The sequence below is a fragment of the Perognathus longimembris genome, chromosome 8, assembly GCF_023159225.1.
Source record: "Perognathus longimembris pacificus isolate PPM17 chromosome 8, ASM2315922v1, whole genome shotgun sequence".
NCBI classification, from domain to species: domain Eukaryota; kingdom Metazoa; phylum Chordata; class Mammalia; order Rodentia; family Heteromyidae; genus Perognathus; species Perognathus longimembris.
Window position 1 is genome coordinate 49,813,939 of NC_063168.1, and position 21,439 is coordinate 49,835,377.

Consider the following 21,439-nt stretch of genomic DNA (forward strand, 5'->3'; position numbering starts at 1 on the left):
CCCCCCCACCTGCAAAAAGAAAAAAGAAAAAACCTTGAGGAGAGAGAGAGAGAGAGAGAGAGAGAGAGAGAACACAGTGTATAACTTCCCACGAATGCAGATACATACTAAAGATTCTGGTTTTCCCTTTAAAATGTTGTATCAAATACATCACTTGCTAAGAAAAAAATCAGTATGCAATTTCACTAAATATAGTGGTATTTATTAATAAATTCTTGTTAAAAAGAAATCAAGAATGAAATTGTCCTCTTTTGGGGGGAAACAGGAGAGCTGAAATAGGGTCTGGCTAATATAGCCCAGAGTGGCTGGCCTCAAACTCATGATCCTCCTTTCTCAGCCTCCTGAGTACAGGGATTACAGGCATCACCACATGGCTGGCTTATGTTCTCTCTTTAGTAAGAAAAGCTTCCTTACTAAACCTCAACAGGTTTTTGTTTTGTTTTGTTTTTTGCCAGTCCTGGGGCTTGGACTCAGGGCCTGAGCACTGTCCCTGGCATCTTTTTGTTCAAGGCTGCACTCTGCCACTTGAGCCACAGCGCCACTTCTGGCGTTTTCTATATATGTGGTGCTGGGGAATCGAACCCAGGGCTTCATGTATCCAAGGCAAGCACTTTACCACTAGGCCTATGAATATAAACTGAATGGGCACTGGCTAGATGTTTCATTCACAAAGAATTCAAGGGATATGCTCACTAAAATCCCATGCTCTTTTCCAAAGCAGACTAATTCACCAGGTGCCAGTGGCTCATGTCTGTAATCCTAGCTACTCAGGAGGCTGAGACGTAAGGATTGTGTTTTGAAGCCAGCCCAAGCAGATAGTCTATGACACTCTGATCCCTAATTAGCCACTCCTAAAATAAAAATGTGGAAGTAGAGCTGTGGCTCAAGTGGATCAAGTGGTAGAGAACTAGCTTTGAAGAAAAAAAGGGGAAAAAAGCTCAAGGACTGCTCCCAGGCACTGAGTTCAAGCCCTAGGACTGGCATGCATGCATGCATGCATGCACACACACACACACACACACACACACACACACACACACACACACACACACACACACAAAATAGACAAATTCCTTATAATCATATAATTTTATAATGTCAGTTTTCCCTTTTTTGCCAAACAGGTACCTTTTAGCAGCAGATGATAGAGTTTCTTTTCTTGCAATTGAGACAGAGCTGGTGTGAGCTGGTTTTCTGCTTACACTACTTCCATTTGTTATACAGGACATGGAAATAGCCTCTCGAAGGCTTGGCTGACCTAAAGTAATAAGAAAAAAAATTGCACCAAACTTCAAAATATTTTGCAAAGATCGAAATTTTACTCATAACCTGACTTATGGAAGTGTAGCCTCTATGTACAATTAATAACAAAAATAAAAATTCAAAAGATAGAAATTTTAACAAATTTTAAAGTAAAGTGACCTCTTGCTTTGCCAACTTAAATATTACTTTGTCAACAATTATTCCCATCAATGCCCTGAGTTCAAACCCCAGGACTCCTCCACCCCACAGACAAACCAGACCAATAAAGCCTTACTGAGTTTCTAAGATGCAACTAGGCTCATTCCTTTACAGCAGCTTTAAAATACATGTTTCAAAGTTTGTACCTCAAGTAAACCAAAATTCTTCATACTGTCAATCTTAATTGTTCAGGTTTTGCTGAAAACATGTCTTTTAAATTCTAAAAATTAAATCTTAAAATGCTACTCCAGAGGGGCTGGGGATATAGCCTAGCGGCAAGAGTGCCTGCCTCGGATACACGAGGCCCTAGGTTCGATTCCCCAGCACCACATATACAGAAAACGGCCAGAAGCGGCGCTGTGGCTCAGTGGCAGAGTGCTAGCCTTGAGCGGGAAGAAGCCAGGGACAGTGCTCAGGCCCTGAGTCTAAGGCCCAGGACTGGCAAAAAAAAAAAAAAAAAAAAAAAAAAAAAAAAAAAAAAAAAAAAAAAAAAAAAAAAAAAAAAAAAAAAAATGCTACTCCAGGGGCTGGAGATATGGCCTAGTAGCAAGAGGGCTTGCCTCATATACATGAAGCCCTTGGTTCGATTCCTCAGCACCACATATACAGAAAATGGCCAGAAGTGGCACTGTGGCTCAAGTGGCGGAGTGCTAGCCTTGAGCAAAAAGAAGCTAGGGACAGTGCTCTGGCCCTGAGTCCAAGCCCCAGGACTGGCATGGCAAAAAAAAAAAAAAAAAAAAAAAAAAGTTAAAGTATATAAAGTAATTTTTTAATGGAAAGGACAAAGAAGGTGACTCTCACAGTGTAATGACACCTGTTAATGACAACTGCTGCCACTGGTCTAAGGCAATGTCTATCAGCATTCTTTTAAACATGAAGAATAATTTAGAAGTTTCTGAGGTGCTAAATAGGGAGACATTTCGACTCCAACTACAATTTCTTTCTTTTTCCTTTTTTAGGTGCAAGACTGGGACTCAAACTCCTTATCTGCCTATTTCGCTCCTTGGTTAATGCTCTACAAAGTGAACCATGCCTCCTCCCCCTCCAATTACAATTAGCAGTCATTTTAGTTTAATAATCTTATCAAAGAAATTTATATCTCCAAATCTTTATTGCAAACCCATGATAATCCTCATCTCCCAAATGTCATTTGGGCTGGGAATATGGCCTAGTGCCAAGAGTGCTTGTCTCGTATACATGAAGCCCCAGGTTCGATTCCCCAGCACCAAATATATAGAAAATGGCCAGAAGTGGCGCTGTGGCTCAAGTGGCAGAATAGCAGAAAAAAGCCAGGGACTGTGCTCAGGCTCTGAGTCCAAGGCCCAGGACTGGCCACAAAACAACACCACCACCACCACAGGAGTAAAATGATACAGATTGGTGCCTTTATAGTAATCCAGATTTTATATGATTAGGATTGTTTCTTTTGGAAAACTGACTACATTCATTTACATTTTTCCACTAGGTTCTTTCCTCTCTCAAGTGGCAACTATGATGCTTGTTATCTTTGGTTTATCAACAGTTCTGTGGACATAAATGACTGATTTGATGCCCTCAAACAAAATTGGTTTCTTTGCTTCTTCTGTGTACAATGTATATCAGTGTGTAGTTTTTCTTCAGACCATGCCACTGGGCTGTATTCTCCAATTACATTCATTTGGTCACATACCCCTACCCCCCACCACCAAAAAACTAACTGTAATGGGTTTTCCAGGTACCAGCTGTGGCATAATTTGTCTTCCTAGCAGTTAAAACTGCCGAAAGTGTTCCCTTTTGTTCCAAAGCACAGGTAAACCTTTTGGCAAGGAATCAATCACAACTGGTATACATATTATGAACATATACTGTCAAATGGAAAGAATTTTCCCGATAGAGAAGGTACATGAAAAATTTTAAATGACTGGCTGCCTTGAGAACTAAGGGGAGCCAGATGCTGATGGCTCATGTCTATAATCCTATCTACTTAGAAGACTGAGATCTGAGGACCATAGATCAAAGCCAGCCCAGGCAGGAAATCACATGAGACACTTATCTACAATAAACTACTCAGAAAAAGCTGGAAGTAGCACTGTGGCTCAAGTGGTAGATCTTGAGCAAAAAGAAGCTCTCAGGGACAGATCCCAGGTCCTGAGTTCAAGCCCCAGGACCAGTACCCTCAACCTTCCCCCCCACCCAAAAAAAAAAAAAAGGCTATGAGGAAAACTTTCTACTTCAGTTAGACTATCTGGCAACATACACTTAAAGAAAAATATGAGGCTTAGCTTTTAATGCTTCTGGTACATGGGAACAGATAAACTGAAAGAGAGCTAGATAACTAAAAAAGCTAGTACAAGGTATGTTTCTGATTTGGGATTTTACTGAATGACAATACTACTTTCAAGTGACAGTAGGATTCCCTGAAGCCAGTAAGCACACATTAATATTTCCTTTGAGTCATATTTGAAGCCAAGCTTGTTCCTCTTTCATCACTATTATCATTATCCAAATTTTGTTAATGGCTATCTTCAACAATGGCAAATTTGATTTATCCTAATAACAGCTTCACAAAATGGGTTTGAACCTATCACCTATCTGTCTACAGAGTTGTCTTGAAACTACAAGTACTTTGAGACAATGATGGAGATCACTGATTCTTGTCAATGATTTATAGCAAAGTGGATACAATAAGCCTTCTATATATATCAGATTAGTTCCAGAAGCTACCCTCATTCTAAATCATATCAGATATCAAAATCTTTTGCTAGAGTGAAGAAAAGCTGACCAACTAAGGTATACAGACACATTGGAGTAATATTCAGCTATTTAAAAAAATAAAAAGGAAATAACTTTCATATGAAATACTTTCAATACAACATGGATAGAAATGGAGGATACCTCAAGTGGAATAAGCCAGGCACAGAAAGACAAACACTGCATGTTCTCATATACATGTATGCTGAAAAGTTGAATCTCTAAGAAGCAGAGAATAGAATAATAACTACCAGATCCTAGAATACATGTAGTGGTGAGAGGGGTGGAAAAAGCCTATTATCCTAACTATTCAAGATGCTGCAATCCAGAGGATCACAGTTAGAGGTTAGCCTGGCAGAAAATCTGCTACTCTCATCTCCAAAATAACCAGCAAAAAGCAGAGCTGGAGGCATAGCTCAAGTGGTAGAGTACCAGTAGATTAAACAAGCCAAGCAGTGTGAAGCCATGAGTTCAAGCCCCAGTATTGCAAATATTGTTATTCTCGTAAGGGTTATCACTGTTTCCTCAGGAATGGGTGAAACTTTTGGCGCTGCAATTGTGAATATACATGGACTTCCACTGAGTTATACCTCTTTCCACATTATCTCAGATGTAACCTTTCTGAGTTTTTCCTTGTTTATGATGAGTAGCTTTTTACATGGTCTAAGATGCTCTGAACCCTTCAGAAACTTGCCTTATTATTAACCTCCCCTCAAAAAAAATTTTTTTCCTCTTTGCTGCTTTTCTGTCCTCAACCTACCTGTAGTACTTTATAATAATAAAAAATACAGGGGGTTAGGGATATAAGTTCAGTGGTAGAGCACTTGCTCATTTGTATGAGGCTCTGAGTTCAATGCCCAGCAGTGAAGTAAATAAACCACATTTGATTTTTAGCATTGCTATAGTTACTACCCTCTTCTATCCTTGAATAACATTTTTTAAGAGTGGCTATATTTGCTGCTCTCAATTTCACAATTTTCCTCATTTGCAGCTTTTCAAACTACTACAATTTTATTTTCAATCCTATTACTCCACTGAAATTACTTTCATAGTTTTCTAATATTCTCATAAATGCCAAGCTCAATGGTCACTACTCAGTCTTTGCTTAATCTGACTTCTCTGTAGCAGCTGGTAACATAAATTACTCAGCTTTGCTGAAACTGTTAGTTCCCAACTGGAAATATCCTTGGCCTTCTTATTTACATCCTTTTTCTATTCAACTCACATTCATAAGCTTAACAGTCCCAAATTCCAGGCATCTACCCAAAAGACCACAAACAAGAACACACTAAAGCCACCAGCACAACAATGTTCATCGCAGCACAATTTGTCATAGCTAGAATCTGGAACCAACCCAGATGCCCCTCAGTAGACGAATGGATCAGGAAAATGTGGTACATATACACAATGGAATTTTATGTCTCTATCAGAAAGAAGGACATTGCCCCATTCGTAAGGAAATGGAAGGACTTGGAAAAATTATACTAAGTGAAATGAACCAGACCCAAAGAAACATGGACTCTATGGTCTCCCTTATATGGAATAATTAGCACAGGTTTAGGCTAGTCACAGCAGAGGATCACAAGAGCCCAGTAGCTATAGCCTTATGAACACAAAAGATGATGCTAAGTGAAATGAACTCCCTGTTTTGGAAATAACTGTTATATCACTGTTGTAATTACTTTCAACATGCAATGTGAAACCGTAGCTTCTATTATTGATGATCCTCTTGTATCCCCTTCCTGTGGTTGTACCTGCACTATCTCTGTATCTTATCTGAGTGCATTGGAAACTGTGTATACAGGTATTAGAACCAGGAAACTGAAAGGGAATACCAAAATCGGGAGACACAGGGTAAAAAAGACAAATGATTACAAAAGCAATACTTGCAAAACTGTTTAGTGTAAATCTACTGAACAACTCATGGGGAGAAAGGGAAAAGGGGAGGGGAGAGGGGGGAATGAGGGAGGAGATAACAAACAGTACAAGAAATGTATCCAATGCTTAATGTATGAAACTGTAACTGCTCTGTATATCAGTTTGACAATAAAAATTTTAAAAAAGTCCCAAATTCTTTTTGCTAGCCAAGACTAGCCCAAGAACTAGATTTATATTTCAGCTATCTCTATGTATCTGCTCATATATCATATGCATCTCAAACTCAAACATTAAAAGAAAAAAATGAATTTGTGCCAGTGGTTCATGACTGTAATCCTGCCTACTCAGGAGGCTCAGATCTGAGGAGCCCACGCAAAAAAGTCTCTTATCTCCACTCAAAAAAACAGAAGTGAGGGGGCTGGGGATATGGCCTAGTGGCAAGAGTGCCTGCCTCATATACATGAGGCCCTGGGTTCGATTCCCCAGCACCACATATACAAAAAATGGCCAGAAGTGGCGCTGTGGCTCAAGTGGCAGAGTGCTAGCCTTGAGCAAAAAGAAGCCAGGTACAGTGCTCAGGCCCTGAGTCCAAGAACCAGGACTGGCCAAAAAATAAAAAAAATAAATAAATAAAAAATAAAACAAAAAAAAAAAACAGAAGTGAGGGCTGGGGATATGGCCTAGTGGCAAGAGTGCCTGCCTCGTATACATGAGGCCCTGGGTTCGATTCCCCAGCACCACATATACAGAAAACAGCCAGAAGTGGCGCTGTGGCTCACGTGGCAGAGTGCTAGCCTTGAGCAAAAAGGAAGCCAGGGACAGTGCTCAGGCCCTGAGTCCAAGGCCCAGGACTGGCCAAAAAAAAAAAAAAAAACAAAACAGAAGTGAACCTGTGGCCCAAAGTAACGTGCTAGTGTTGAAAGAGCTCAGGCAGAGCACTCAGACCCTGAGTTCAAGCCCCACAACAGAATATCCCCTACACACACACACACACACAAAAATCATGGACTTGTGGAGTGGTTCCAGTGGTAAAATGCCTGGCTAGTAAGAAGTGAGGCCCAGAGTTCAATCACTAGTACTGAAAGAAAAAAACAAAATGAAACAAAACAGAAAACCACCACCAAAAAAAACCAAACTTTTAAATCTATTTTCCATCTTCTGGCTAATTGTTCTTTTATCTATCTAAACATCTAGGTGTTAAAAGATTCTTCCCTAACTTCATAACTTAGAGCCAAAATTAGGGTGAGCATGCCAGTTCCCATCTGTTCTACCAAGAAATCAGTAAAATGTGTTCAAAATGCTTGAGTAATTTCAAAGAATTAGAAAGGCTACATCTACTCCAAGCTCAGACCAGCTAGGTCCTAATAACATCTTAAAAACTATCAATATCTAGAGGTAAAAATTCCCATTGTCTGGAGACTATACATATATTACAGTCATATTTATCTATATACATATACTATGACTAAGGTAGAATAAGAAATAGTAAAAGATTCAGCTTTTACCTTCAGTGAACTATTTAGTTGGAAAAGATCAACTTTATACAAAGTGTCAGTGTGTAAGTACAATCCGTAGTACTATTTGAAAGTCTCCAACTTAAAAGAATAAACTTTAGAAATTCTTAGGAATAAGCTACAATCACGAGTCAATCAAAAGAGAAACTAATTTTATAACCTCAATTTCAATTTTGAAAGAAAATACTGCAAAAAGCAAGGCTCTTACTGTTTTACACCTCAGTTAAAATTACCTTTATTTGTGAGTAATTTTTTCACCGAGGCCACGTTATCTTCAGTGATTGTAAGACGCCTTAAAACGTTAGCCAATGCTGCCTTTAGCACAGTGATTTCATCTTCTTGCTGTTGAACTCGTAACTCAAGAGCTGAGAGGCGATCTTGGACATCAGAAGTACTTGCAGCAGAAATACTATCATCTGAAAAAAAAAAATCAACAAACATCAAATATGTTAAAACTCTTGAAAAAACCTTCTGATAAATGAAACTATACCAATACCAGAGCTTTAAAAAGGCAATTAAAACTGTAATGGTAACTGCATAACTGCTTATAAGATTAATTACTATAATGACTTTCAAAGCTATTTTAACTAATGTAAAATGATAAACATTTCTTTTCTTTCCTTTATTTTTTTCTTTACGTGTACTGGGGATTGAGCCCAGGGCCTTGTGCATGCTAGGCAAATATTTTTCCTCTTGAGTCATGCTCCCAGGCATAAAATAATTTTTAATTAAGTCAGATAATTAAAATGATGAAAAATTTCCCTGCAAGCAATCTTTCCATTGGTATACATTTCAATTGTTTTTTTTCACCAGATGTTAATGCCATTTTGTAGACATTTGGAAATTGGAAGACAGCATGCTATTCAAATTACCCTTATTTACAACATTGTTTGTATTTTTTATGAAAACAAAAGAACATCTCTTCTATTTTGCTTTGAGAGGAAACGGATATATTCATTCATAGCACTGACCAGAAAGCTCTACTTTGAATGGCGTGGCTTAAGTGGAAGAGTACCAGCTTTGAGCAAAGAGCCAGTTAAGAGTGTAAGGCCGGGCTGGGAATATGGCCTAGTGGCAAGAGTGCTTGACTCATATACATGAAGCCCAGGGTTCAATTCCCCAGCACCAAATATATAGAAAACGGCCAGAAGTGGCACTGTGACTCAAGTGGCAGAGTGCTAGCCCTGAGCAAAAAGAAGCCAGGGACAGTACTCAGGCCCTGAGTCTAAGCCCCAGGACTGGCAACAACAACAACAACAACAACAAAAAGAGTGTAAGGCCCTGGGTTCAACACCCAGTTCCAGCACACACGCACCCCATCCCTAAAATTTCCTATCTAGGTAAGATAACAGTGATGGAAATGAAAGAACATAGTAATGGATTTCCAGTTTTTTTAATAGTTCTATATTTTATAATTATTTCCTAAAATCTAGAATATGAACTCATTTTTCAGGAGCAATTTGATATTTAAAAAAAAAACAGGGACAAAAGAACTCTGGTGTTATAGAGAGTTGGTAATCATGCTTTTTATCAGCTCCGTGACTGGTTTTCATCATCACATTAATTCCCTTATCGTAATTAGTACTTATCTCAGTCTTAGGATTATTAGGTGAAATAATGCACAGTACTGTCATATAGGAAGAGTTCAGTAAGTTACTGTTCCATAGAGATGTTCTCTACAGGCCTGTTTATTATTGACACATGTAAGAAATGATCTATTTAAAGTCTGTATACTCATATAATATTTAAAAATAAAGTATGTGTATAAGCTAAATACTGGATGCTCTATAAGTGAGATTAGCAAGCTGAAAAGCAGTACATACTGATTAAAACATACATGCACCAACACACTTCAAAAAGGCAAAATCTTCATACTTATGCATATTATGTCCATAATATACAAATATTGAGAAGTACATACATCAGGTTAGTAATTGGGTTACTTCTAATTAGGACAATTAAATTAGAAAGGGGAGAAATTATTTTAAAAATTGTTTTTCAGTTGAATGATTTCATGTTATTTGCATTTCACAATAAAAGGCACCATGTGTTAATAATGTATTTTTTGTTTAAGCTAAAAAATTGTGTCTGGGTTCTTAAGACAAGCTTCCTTCAGGTTGCATTCTAACAGTATAAAAGAACATACTAAAATAAAACACAACTTGTTTGTATTACTAAAGTTAGAATGATAACTATCAATAAGTCCAAAACCTTTTTTCACAATTTTATAGGCAATTTAACTAAGACTGAGAAAATAGGTGAGTTAACCAAAATCATACAAAAAACTGAGGTAAGAGCTCCTCCCTTGTCAACTCTATGTTCCACTAATCTCACTTTATGTACTTTATTTTCCTTTTCTTAATTCAAGAAGCTCACTGATTTTGCTCCTTCTTTCAAAATAGTTTCTAGTCTTAAGGGTTAAAATAAAAATATACAAATGATTTCTGAAGAGTTCTTAAGCCAGAGGAAAAGATTTTTAAAAATAAAAGAGGGAAAAAGTAAGCCCAATAAACCTGTCGCCCGTCAGTCTACTTACTGTAAGAAGTATATCTCTTTTATAAGAGGTGTAAACAAATTTATATATAACAAGTGAACTTTTGACATCTAATACTGGTTTTAAAAATACACTGACAGGGACTGGGAATGTGGCTTAGTGGTAGAGTGTTTGTCTAGCATGCATGAAGCCCTCGGTTCAATTCCTCAGTACCACATCAACAGAAAAGGTTGAAAGTGGTGTGCTTTGGCTCAAGTGGTAGAGCACTTGCCTTGAGCACAAAGAGGCCCAGGGGCAGTGCCCAGGCCCTGAGTTTAAGCCCCAGGAAAAATACAGTGGCAGCTGGACGCTGGTGGCTCACACCTATAATCCTAGTTACTCAGGAGACTGAGATCTGAGAATCAAGGTTCAAAGTCATTGTGGGCAGGAAAAGTCCATGAGACTGTTATCTCCAATCAACAACAAAAAAAGTAGAAGTGGAGCTGTGGTTCAAGTGGTAAGCACAAAAGCCTGATCAGGGCAGTGCCCAGGCTCAGAGTTCCAGCCCCATGACTAGAAATGAAAAGGGAAAAAAGCATGTTTACCCATTCTCTAATATAGCACCAGAGTTCTTTTGTCCCTTTTATGTTTTTTTTAAAATTTTTTTGTTGTTGTTGTTTTGGTTTTTTTTGCCAGTCCTGAGCCTTGGACTCAGCCTGAGCACTGTCCCTGGCTTCTTTTGGCTCAAGGTTAGCACTCTGCCACTTGAGCCACAGCGACACTTCTGGCCATTTTCTATATACGTGGTGCTAGGGAATTGAACCTAGGGTTTCATGTATACCAGGCAAGCACTCTTGCCACTAGGCCATATTACCAGCCTCTTGTCCCATTTTTTAAAAATCAAATTGCCAGCTATTCATTATACTTTCCCTTTATTACACTCTATTATAATTAACTTGTTTTTTATTTGTAAAAATGTGTCATCATTGCAAGTATACATATATTGTATTCTAACTAAATACCTATAAATCAGCAATCCAGTATTCACTGGGAATGAAACATTCACAAACATTCTAACAGCTTTTGAATTTAATGATTTTAAATAACTATTTTATTTTTTATTTTTTGCCAGTCCTGGGCCTTGGACTCAGGGCCTGAGCACTGTCCCTGGCTTCTTTTTGCTCAAGGCTAGCTAGCACGCTGCCACTTGAGCCACAGCACCACTACTGACTGTTTTCTATATATGTGGTTCTGGGGAATCGAACCCAGGGCTTCATGTATATGAGGCAAGCACTCTTGCCACTAGGCCATATTCCCAGCCCTAAATAACTATTTTAAAATGGAATACCATCCTTATTTTTATATGTCCTTAACCTGTCGACATATATTAACAATGAAACTACTTCTGATGACTGTCTCTATTCAGAATATTAATTATTGCAAGAATTGTGATAAAACGATGTTTTAGAAACTTGTTATAACTCTAAATTAAGTAATTGGACAACTGAGTATTTAAATAATTTCATACCTTTCCCAAGCATTTTGGTCATCTTTTTACAGTTAATTATGCCTGTTTAAAGTTTCTTTTCTAATTTAATTTCATACACTATTGAATATTGAATAATCAAGCTTCTGAGTTATATGAAGAGAAAAATGGTCTCTGAAATGAAGGCTTCTTGTATTAAAAAATTACACATATTTGTGTGTATATATAAGCTTAGTGTATAGGAGTGTAATATATACATATACATACACAGATGCACACATAATTTTATATGTATATACACATGTACATACATACATAGGCATGCACATATCAATTATGTAATGAAGAAAGTAGTGTGTGTATGTTGTCCTAGGACTTGAACTCAGAGCTTAGGTCCTGTCCCTGAGCTTTTTTGTTCAAGGCTAGCACTCTACCACTTGAGCTACTGCTTAACTTCTGGCTTTTTCTGTGTCTAATTGGGGATAAGAGTCTCATGGACTTTCCTAGTCTGCCTGATTTTGTACTGTGATCCTCAAAAATCTCAGCTAGGATTACAGGTATGAGCCACTCATACCCAGCAATTTTTAAACTAGAAAAATAAAGGAACAAACCAACCTTCAGTTAACATAAGTTGACATCCACAAGTAATGGAATTTGTAATTAAAATCGTAAATCAGTATTAAAATATTGATTACATTATATTTCTGGGGAGTGAGGGAGATTTAGTAATTTTTCTTTTCTGCAGAAGAGAATGGGGGAATATGAAGATTAGACTACATAATTGATTCACTTGCATTTATCAACATAAGCGAAATCATTTCCACAAATTAAATTCCAAAATACCCAACAATGAAGCTGTATTTCCAAAAAAGCCCGGGGATTTGTGGCATAGAAACAACTGATGGTCTACAAAATAGTTTTAGAAACTAAGTTGTTACTTTCAAATCTATGGGGAAAAATTGTCTATCTCAAAAAGGTACATGATGACATAAAATACCATCATAAGAATAAATATGAGGGGCTGGAAATATGGCCTAGTGGCAAGAGTGCTTGCTTCGATACTTGAAGCCCTGGGTTCGATTCCTCAGCATCACATATATAGAAAAGGCCAGAAGTGGCGGCTGTGGCTCAAGTGGCAGAGTGCTAACTTTGAGCAAAAAGAAGCCAAGGGACAGTGCTCAAGGCCCGGAGTCCAAGCCCCAGGACTGGCCAATAAACAAACAAACAAACAAATAAATAAATGCAGAAAAATGGTCTCTAGTCTTTCCTTACATAGTAGTGACAGTGAGCAGTTGTTCTTACTCCCAGTCTCTCCCCCACCACCCTTCTTTTTGAAACTCGTTTCAGGGCTTCATTCTTTTGCTCAGTTTTTTCACTCTTGGCTGGCATTTAACCAACTGAACCAAGCCTCTAGTCTGCTTTTTTGATTACCTGAAGATAGAGTCTTGAGGAATTTTCTGCTAGGCGTGGCTTTGAACACTGATCTGCACAGCTCAGCCTCTTGAGCAGCTAGGATTACAGGTGTTAGCCACTAGTGCCCATCCCAAGACAGGGAAGTTTATACTGGATAGAATGGTAATGGCAGATTACATTGGAACATTAGAGAATTTTATATGAGTGAAGAGTCAACAAGAAACAAGTGACAATAGTATGTGTTATTTACAATTTTTAAAAAATGGTTCTAGCCTAAAGGACAATCAACAGGCAACTGATCAGATCAAATAAATGGTTATACCACAGTATGCTTCATAACTCTTAAAAAGAATGGTAGCCAGGTACCGATGCCTCACGCCTATAATCCTAGCAACTCAGGAGGCTGAGATCTGAGGATCATGGTTCAAAGGAAAGGACAGGAAAGTCTATGATACTGTATCTCCAATTAACCACCAGAAAACTGGAAGTGGCACTGTGGCTCAAGTGATAGAGAATTAGCTTTGAGCTGAAAAGCTCAGGGGCAGCACCTGGGCTGACCAAAAGAAAAGGTATATATTGACAAACATGCAAATTTAATGGAAATTACAACCAGTTACAGAAAAAACGGCAGGGCAACTTGTATACAGAATGATTTAATATTTTAAATACTAAAACTTGGGCATTTTATTTCTTTAGTAAGGAACAGTATTTTCTCCACCTGGCAACATGCTCCTCAGACTTCCTTTGTTTTTAAGAGTAAAGTCTGTGAGACAAGTCTGAACTTCCAGGAAGGAAGAGATACATTAACAATACACAAGTTCCAATGTGTAGAGGAACCAAACACTAAAGCGAGACTAAGCAAGCTGCCCTTCATTCTTGCCACCTATGTTCCAAGCAATAAAAGCCAATTCTATGTATGTTTCCTGCTGCCTTCTCAGATAATTCCAAAGCAAATCCCAGCTCTCTAAATATCATGACATACTTTACATTCTGAGGAAATCCTTCTCCGTCCAGATGGCGTAGCTACCACAAGCACTTCTATGCAGGCACAACTAAAATTTGCTCAAGATAATCTCTCTCCTGTTACTTTTGCTCTCGGAACTAAAACTTTCTACTTATTTTAACGGGAGATAACAAAACTGAAAAGGAGCAAGCAAATATAGCATGCAGACAAAAAAGGAGTAGGACACAAAAGCCAAAAAAAGCCAGACACCGGATAGCAGAAATTAATGTGCAATATGAACATTCATCACCATAATTTGGTTGTATGGGGCATTACTTTTGTGACCTTTTAAGATTCTAATAGTAAAGTAGTATTGTTTCAAATACAAACCCTACTTTTTTTCATTCTGAAACTGCAATACAAAACATAGTTTCTATAAATAACAATCTAAAGTCCCCAAAGTGAATATTTTTACTAGTAGGAAACAACGCGTATACAAAGTGACAGATTGTATTTCCTTTTCTACATTTTCTTTGAAAATAAAATGCAGTCCAAATGAATTAGAGAATAAAGAATGATCCCTTTTCAGAATTAGAGAATAAAGAATGATCAGTGATCAATTTCCATTAATTCTTAAAACCTAGACATTAAGTTAAGACCATGGCCTACATTATAACTATTTCACTAAAAGATGATGAATATAATATGAAAGTAATTTTCCTTAACAGTAATTTTCCAAATTATTTAAAATATTACGGTTGCAACAGTATTAAGTAACCCATAATTATAAATTCACAACCGGCTATTCTGGTTTTATGCCATCCATGCTTAAAAAGATCAATATATAATGGAATTCAACTTGTAGAATATTTTTGGTCTGCCGTACAAAACCACATATAACTAGGTGGCACAAGTATAATATGTATTTATTCTTTTGTAACCACTTAAAATTCATGGAGATAAATGTTAAAATGGAGATGTAAGAAATTTATTTAACGTATTGCTTTTAGTCGTTTTTTTTTTTTAAATAACAAACATGTAAATCTAAACCAAGGCTATCAAAAACACATACAAGTAACAAAAACATACTGTGTAGTGGATGGAACCTAAACTAAAAAATATGAAGAGTTGTGTACAGGAAGAGCTTGAGATAATGACATATGAATGGCATGTAAAAGCTATCAGATTAATATTTTCAAAAAGACTTTACAGAAAAAGTGGGGGCCAATGAGAGTATTCCACAAGTAAGATTCAGGAAACTAGTTCTATTTTGACTAATAGTGCAGATTTATGAAAAAATAGAAATTACTCAAAAGATTAAAAATAGTTAAGTGGGCTTGGGCTGCACATATGTAATGTGTTCAAAATACTACCAACTAGGAAGGAATTCAAGCTCTTGGTATTGACTGATAAAAGGCTAGGAAGCAGACTACATTTCTATAACTCAGTCCTCAGTCACCAAATTCAAGGGTGTCAAGTACTCTACACTAAAAGGAACTCAGTTGACTGCTCACAGACTTACAAATTAGAAGGGCTGTCAAGAGGTATTATTGAAGGCTGGCTTAATGGTGGCATGCATGAAGCCCTGGGTTTGATTTCTCAGTACCACATAAACAGAAAAGGCCAGAAGTGAAGCTGTGGTTCAAGTGGTAGAATGCTAGCTCTTGAGCAAAAGAAGCTCAGGGTCAGTGCCCAGGCCCTGAGTTCAAGCCCCAGGACTACCCCTGCCCCCCCCCAAGAGGTATTGTCATTGGGAGGTACATGAGTGATAGTATATAACAAAAATGTTCCTCTTACACATCAGTATATTGGGATCATTTTTGAAAGCTTCTCATTTGTGCAGTACTACCAATGTAAGATTACATAATTTGGGCTTTTTTTTCTTCCCCAATTGGGCCAGAAGGCTTGTGGTCCATAGCCACAAACCCATTTCTATGCTCAAGAATCATCCTCAAAAAACCCTACTCAAATTCTTGAGTACTACTAAACCTTTTCCAAGATGCTGAAGAGAATAAAAAACATTTTAATTCAAAACTTACCAGAAATTAGAAATGAAAAAATATGCTATTGTAAGAGTAGAAAAGTATAGTCCCTTTCTTCCCTAACATAAGGAATATGGACACTCCTATAATAAAACACAATTAACAAGAGGAAAAAAGAAAGAAAGTCAATTTAAGGTAACTGGAAAGCATATGGAGGAACAGTGTTTTTACAGAACTTCAGGAAGAAAGCAATAGTAATTTGCACCATTAAAAGGTAAGGTGATTGAAGAACCAAAGCTAAGAAAAATTGGCCATTATAAAAAATGGATCTAATGTAATAAATTAAAGGAGAAAGACTCAAGAGAGAAAGATGGCGCCGAAACAATAGGGAGGCACCCCGACTCGCACCAACTGAATAGCGAGCTGGGAACTCCAACACCCAACACTCCACCAAGAACCCAGCAAAACCAGCATCCAGAAGCAGTGGAGAAACGCAGGAAAACAAAAAGGAGCAAAAAAGAAGAACCGAAAACCTACACGGAGCCGGAGATTAATCGGGGCACCCTCCCCCCACCAGCCGGCCCTGGCCCAAACAGGGTCAGGCTGGGAAAGGGAAACCCGGCGATCGGCAGACAGGCTGCCAGGAGCGCAGAATCCATATAGCAGGAGACCCCACGGACACAAAGCAGGGTGCGGACCAAGACACACCCGGCAGCGACGAGAAGTTCGGGTCCACACCGGATTCGGACAAGGGAACCCAGCGCGGCAGAAAGAGGGAACGGGGGAGCCACCACGACACTTCGCCAACCCCTGAAGGGCCAACGGCGGTGCGGGACACACACACAAAGCAGCAAAAGTGAGTCCCCCATAATCCCTTCCCCCAACGGGAGACCCAAGCCCGACAAAGAAGCTATAGCTCCCTCCCTCCCCCTCCCCACTCCCGTGGGAACAAAGGACCCCCAAATCAGGCGGGAAGCTCCCATCAGGCGCTGGGAAGCCAGTCTAGCAGGGGAAGGGCGGAACAGCCCCAAGCCCCCAAAGGTTCCTGAACTGGCAGAACCGGCCCCGTCCCCTTCCCAACAGGGGCCGGGACGGCCGGCAGGGCAAGCCCCACCCGAGGCGCCTGGACCTTGCGGACTCTTACAACTAAAATCACAGGCGCTGGTGGGCAATACCAGCCCAGCAGGGTCACCTGAGCCTGATCTCGTTCCCCCTCCTCGCAGCGGAGGCGAGGTCTGAGAGTGCCAAGCCACACCCGGACAGTCGATCCCACTGGGCCCCACACATACTGCCTCCCCCCCCCCCAACGGACTCGCGGGAGGGCGCAAGCACAACCCAACAACCCAGGGCTCGCTCTGGGAGGCAGACCCCACTTAAGTGCCTGTTGTAGGGGACTTACAGTGCACAGGAGGGCGGGGCCCCGGCGAAAGCGCCCGCTCTGGTAGGCGTGCCCTGCACTGGTGGGCGGGGCCACAGCGACAGCACCTGCTGACGCAGACACGCCTACACAGAAGGGAGGGAAGATCTACACAGACTTCCAGATGCGCAAATCACAAAGAAACATAACTCAGTTCATCAAAGGACAAGCCAACTCGCCAGCTCCAAAAAGCAGCACGACTGGAGAGGAGATGGAGAATAAAAAAGCAAATGAGGACATGTTAACAGGAATGATCGAAACCGTCAGAAATGAAATCAGAAAACAATTCCAGGAGTTTAGAGCGGAAATCTGGAAGGACACCCAGGAAGCCAAGAAAGAAATGGAAGCAAAACTGGATACAATGCAAGCCTCGTTTAAAGAAATGGAAGCAAAAATGGATACAATGCAAGCCGCCTTTAAAGAAAATCTCCACACCCTGAGAATTGAAATGCATGAAAAAATAGATTTAAAATACAACTCTTTAAAGGAAGAAATTTCCACGATCAGAGCTGATATGACAACCATGAATAGCTCTCTGACATCCATAAACTCCACAATTGAAACCATAACACAAAGAGTGGACCATATGGAATCCAGAATCTCTCGCCTGGACGATGAAGCAGCTGACAACAACCAGAAAATGACCACACTCCAAGAAAAGGTGAAGCTTCAGGGAAGATTACTCCAGGAACTAATGGACAAAGACAAGAGATATAATCTGCGCATAATTGGAATAGAAGAAGGAGCCGAATATCAGAGCAGAGGGCTTAATCATGTTCTCAATAAAGTTATTGCAGAAAACTTCCCCAATCTCACAGGGGACCCCATCCAGGTAACCGAAGCCTACAGGACACCTGGCAGGCCAGACCCCAGGAAAACCACCCCAAGGCACATAATATTCAAGACTACAGACCTCAAGATTAAAGAGCAAATTCTGAATTCAGCCAAAGCGAAGAAGGAAACTTTTTTCAATGGGAAGAGGATTCGAATAACATCCGACTTATCCACACAAACTTACCAAGCTCGAAGTGAGTGGAAGAACACCATCCAAGTACTTCAGAATAACAATTTACAACCTCGGATCAAATATCCAGCGAAACTGGAGTTCACATTCGAAGGGAGAACCAGATCTTTCCACACCAAAGAGGAGCTAAAGGAGTATGTGAATAAAAAACCAGCCCTACAGCGAATATTAAGAGGGGAAGCCCACCCAACAGAGATCGTAAAAGACACACAGACAGAAGAATCAGAAAGAAACTTCAATAGCCAAAGTCCAGCAGAAACACAAGCTCACTAAAGACAAGAAGAAAAAAAAAAAAAAAAAAAAAAAACAGGAAAAAACAGCCCAACAAGAAAATGGAAGGAGAAAAAACACCCTTATCCTTGATCTCTTTAAATATAAATGGCTTAAACTCCCCGATCAAGAGGAGCAGACTGGCAGAATGGATCCGCAAGCAAAAAGTTGACATCTGTTGTCTACAAGAGACCCACCTTACAGCAAGGGACAAAAACAGGCTTCGAATGAAAGGATGGAGCAAGATCTACCAAGCAAATGCACCCACCAAAACGGCAGGTGTAGCCATTCTGATCTCAGACAAGCTGGATTTCTCTTTAAAGTCCACTCAAAAAGACAAAGAAGGACACTACATATTGATACAAGGAAAAATCCAGAATCAAGACATCACGGTGATAAATGTATACTCACCGAACAAAAGAGGCCCGACATATGTCAAGCAAATTCTCACAGAATTACAGAGCAAGATAGATGCAAACACAATCATAGTGGGTGACTTTAATACTCCTCTCTCTCCAAGAGACAGATCCAACACCCAGAGGATTAGTAAGGGAGCTGAGGACCTAAATAACACCATTGCCCAAATGGATCTAACAGACCTATATAGAACCTTCCACCCTACAGAGACCCAATACACCTTCTTTTCAGCAGCCCATGGATCATATTCCAAAATAGACCACGTCATAGCCCACACAAAGAACCTCAGCAAATACAAAAGAATTGACATCATCCCATGTATTATATCTGATCACAGTGGATTAAAGGTAACCCTCAACAACAAAGGATACCACAGAGCCTATACACACTCTTGGAGGCTAAACCCCACGCTGCTATCCAACACTTGGGCCACAGATCAAATTAAAGATGAAATCAACGAATTCATAAGCCACAATGACAAAGAAAACACATCACAAAGAAACCTATGGGACACAGCTAAGGCAGTACTGAGGGGCAAGATCATTGCACTCAGTACCCACATTAAAAGAATGGAAGCAGAGCAGGTGAATACCCTCACGATGAAACTAAAACAATTGGAGAAACAAGAAATGACAGAATCTAAAACGACTAGGAGGGGAGAGATTACAAAGATTAAAGAAGAGATAAATCTGATTGAAAATAGAAAGACCATTCAACAAATAAATAAGACTAAAAGCTGGTTCTTTGAGAAAATAAACAAAATTGACAGACCCCTTGCAAGACTCACAAAAAAAAGAAGAGAAGAGACTCATATTCGTAAAATCAGGGACTCCACAGGAAAAATTACAACAAATACACACGATATTCAAACAATCATAAGGAGCTATTTCCAAAACCTCTACTCAACAAAAAACAATAATTTTACAGAAATGGATCAATTCTTAGAGAAGTACAAACTGCCCAAACTGAACCAAGAAGAAATAAATCAACTAAATAAACCAATAACTTACGGTGAGATACAGGAGGTAATCAAGAACCTCCCTACTAAGAAAAGCCCAGGCCCAGATGGATTCACCAATGAATTCTACAAAACCTTTAGTGAGGAGCTAATTCCAATACTCCTCAAACTCTTCCGCGAAATAGAAACGGAGGGAAAAATCCCGAACTCATTCTACGAAGCTAATATCATACTCATCCCCAAACCAGGCAAAGATCCAACAAAAAAAGAGAACTACAGACCAATATCACTAATGAACACAGATGCAAAGCTCCTCAATAAAATATTAGCTAACAGGATCCAGAAAGTGATCAAGAATATCATACATCATGACCAAGTAGGCTTCATCCCTCAGTCACAAGGATGGTTCAACATCCGTAAATCAATCAATGTAATTCACCACATAAACAGAACTAAAATCAAGAATCACATTGTTATCTCAGTCGATGCCCAAAAAGCCTTTGACAAAATACAACATCCATACCTATTAAAAGCTTTGGAGAGAACAGGAATAGATGGAACATTCCTCAAAACAATAAAAGCCATATACAACAGACCAACTGCTAATATCATATTAAATGGAGAGAAACTTAAATCATTCCCCCTAAACACAGGAACAAGACAAGGATGCCCACTCTCCCCACTTCTGTTCAACATAGTACTGGAATCCCTAGCCATAGCAATAAGGCAAGAGGAGGACATCAAAGGGATCCACATCGGCAAGGAAGAAATCAAGTTATCCCTATTCGCAGACGACATGATCTTATATCTCAAGGACCCAAAAAACTCAGTACCCAAACTCCTACATCTAATAAACCAATTTGGCAAAGTAGCAGGATACAAAATCAATCCACAAAAGTCAGCAGCTTTTCTGTACACCAGCAATAGACAAACAGAAAAGGAAATTATGGAAACGATTCCATTTACAGTAGCCAAAAAAAGAATAAAGTACCTAGGGATCAACTTAACCAAGGACGTGACGGACCTATTCAATGAAAACTACAAAAATCTAATAAGGGAAATCAAAGAAGACACAAGGAGATGGAAAGACCTCCCATGCTCATGGGTAGGCAGAATCAATATAGTGAAAATGGCCATACTGCCCAAATTGTTATACAAATTCAATGCAATACCTATCAAAATCCCAGCCACATTCTTCACTGAAATAGAGAAACCAATCCATAAATTCATATGGAACAGCAAAAAACCTAGAATAGCCAAAGCAATTCTAGGCAAAAAACATAGTGCAGGAGGTATCACCATACCAGACTTCAAAGCTCTACTACAAGGCCATCATAACAAAAACAGCATGGTATTGGTATAAAAACAGATCGGAAGACCAGTGGATTAGAAATGAAGACCCAGAAATAAAACCGCACTCTTACAGCCAACTGATATTCGACAAAGGAGCTAAAGACATACAATGGAATAAAC

The 21,439-nt window shown here is 39.2% G+C and overlaps 1 protein-coding gene across 4 annotated transcripts in view; it reads right to left on the reverse strand.

Moving 5' to 3' along the window:
- Positions 1–21,439, reverse strand: part of Eml4 (EMAP like 4) — a 136,151-nt gene that overhangs the window by 64,365 nt on the left and 50,347 nt on the right. For all 4 annotated transcript variants that reach the window (XM_048353052.1, XM_048353051.1, XM_048353050.1 and 1 more), the window contains exons 2-3: positions 7,817–7,999; positions 1,129–1,258 (exon numbers count right to left, since the gene is read on the reverse strand). In XM_048353052.1, coding sequence (XP_048209009.1) covers positions 1,129–1,258; positions 7,817–7,999 — 313 coding nt within the window. The remainder of the gene's footprint in view (positions 1–1,128; positions 1,259–7,816; positions 8,000–21,439) is intronic.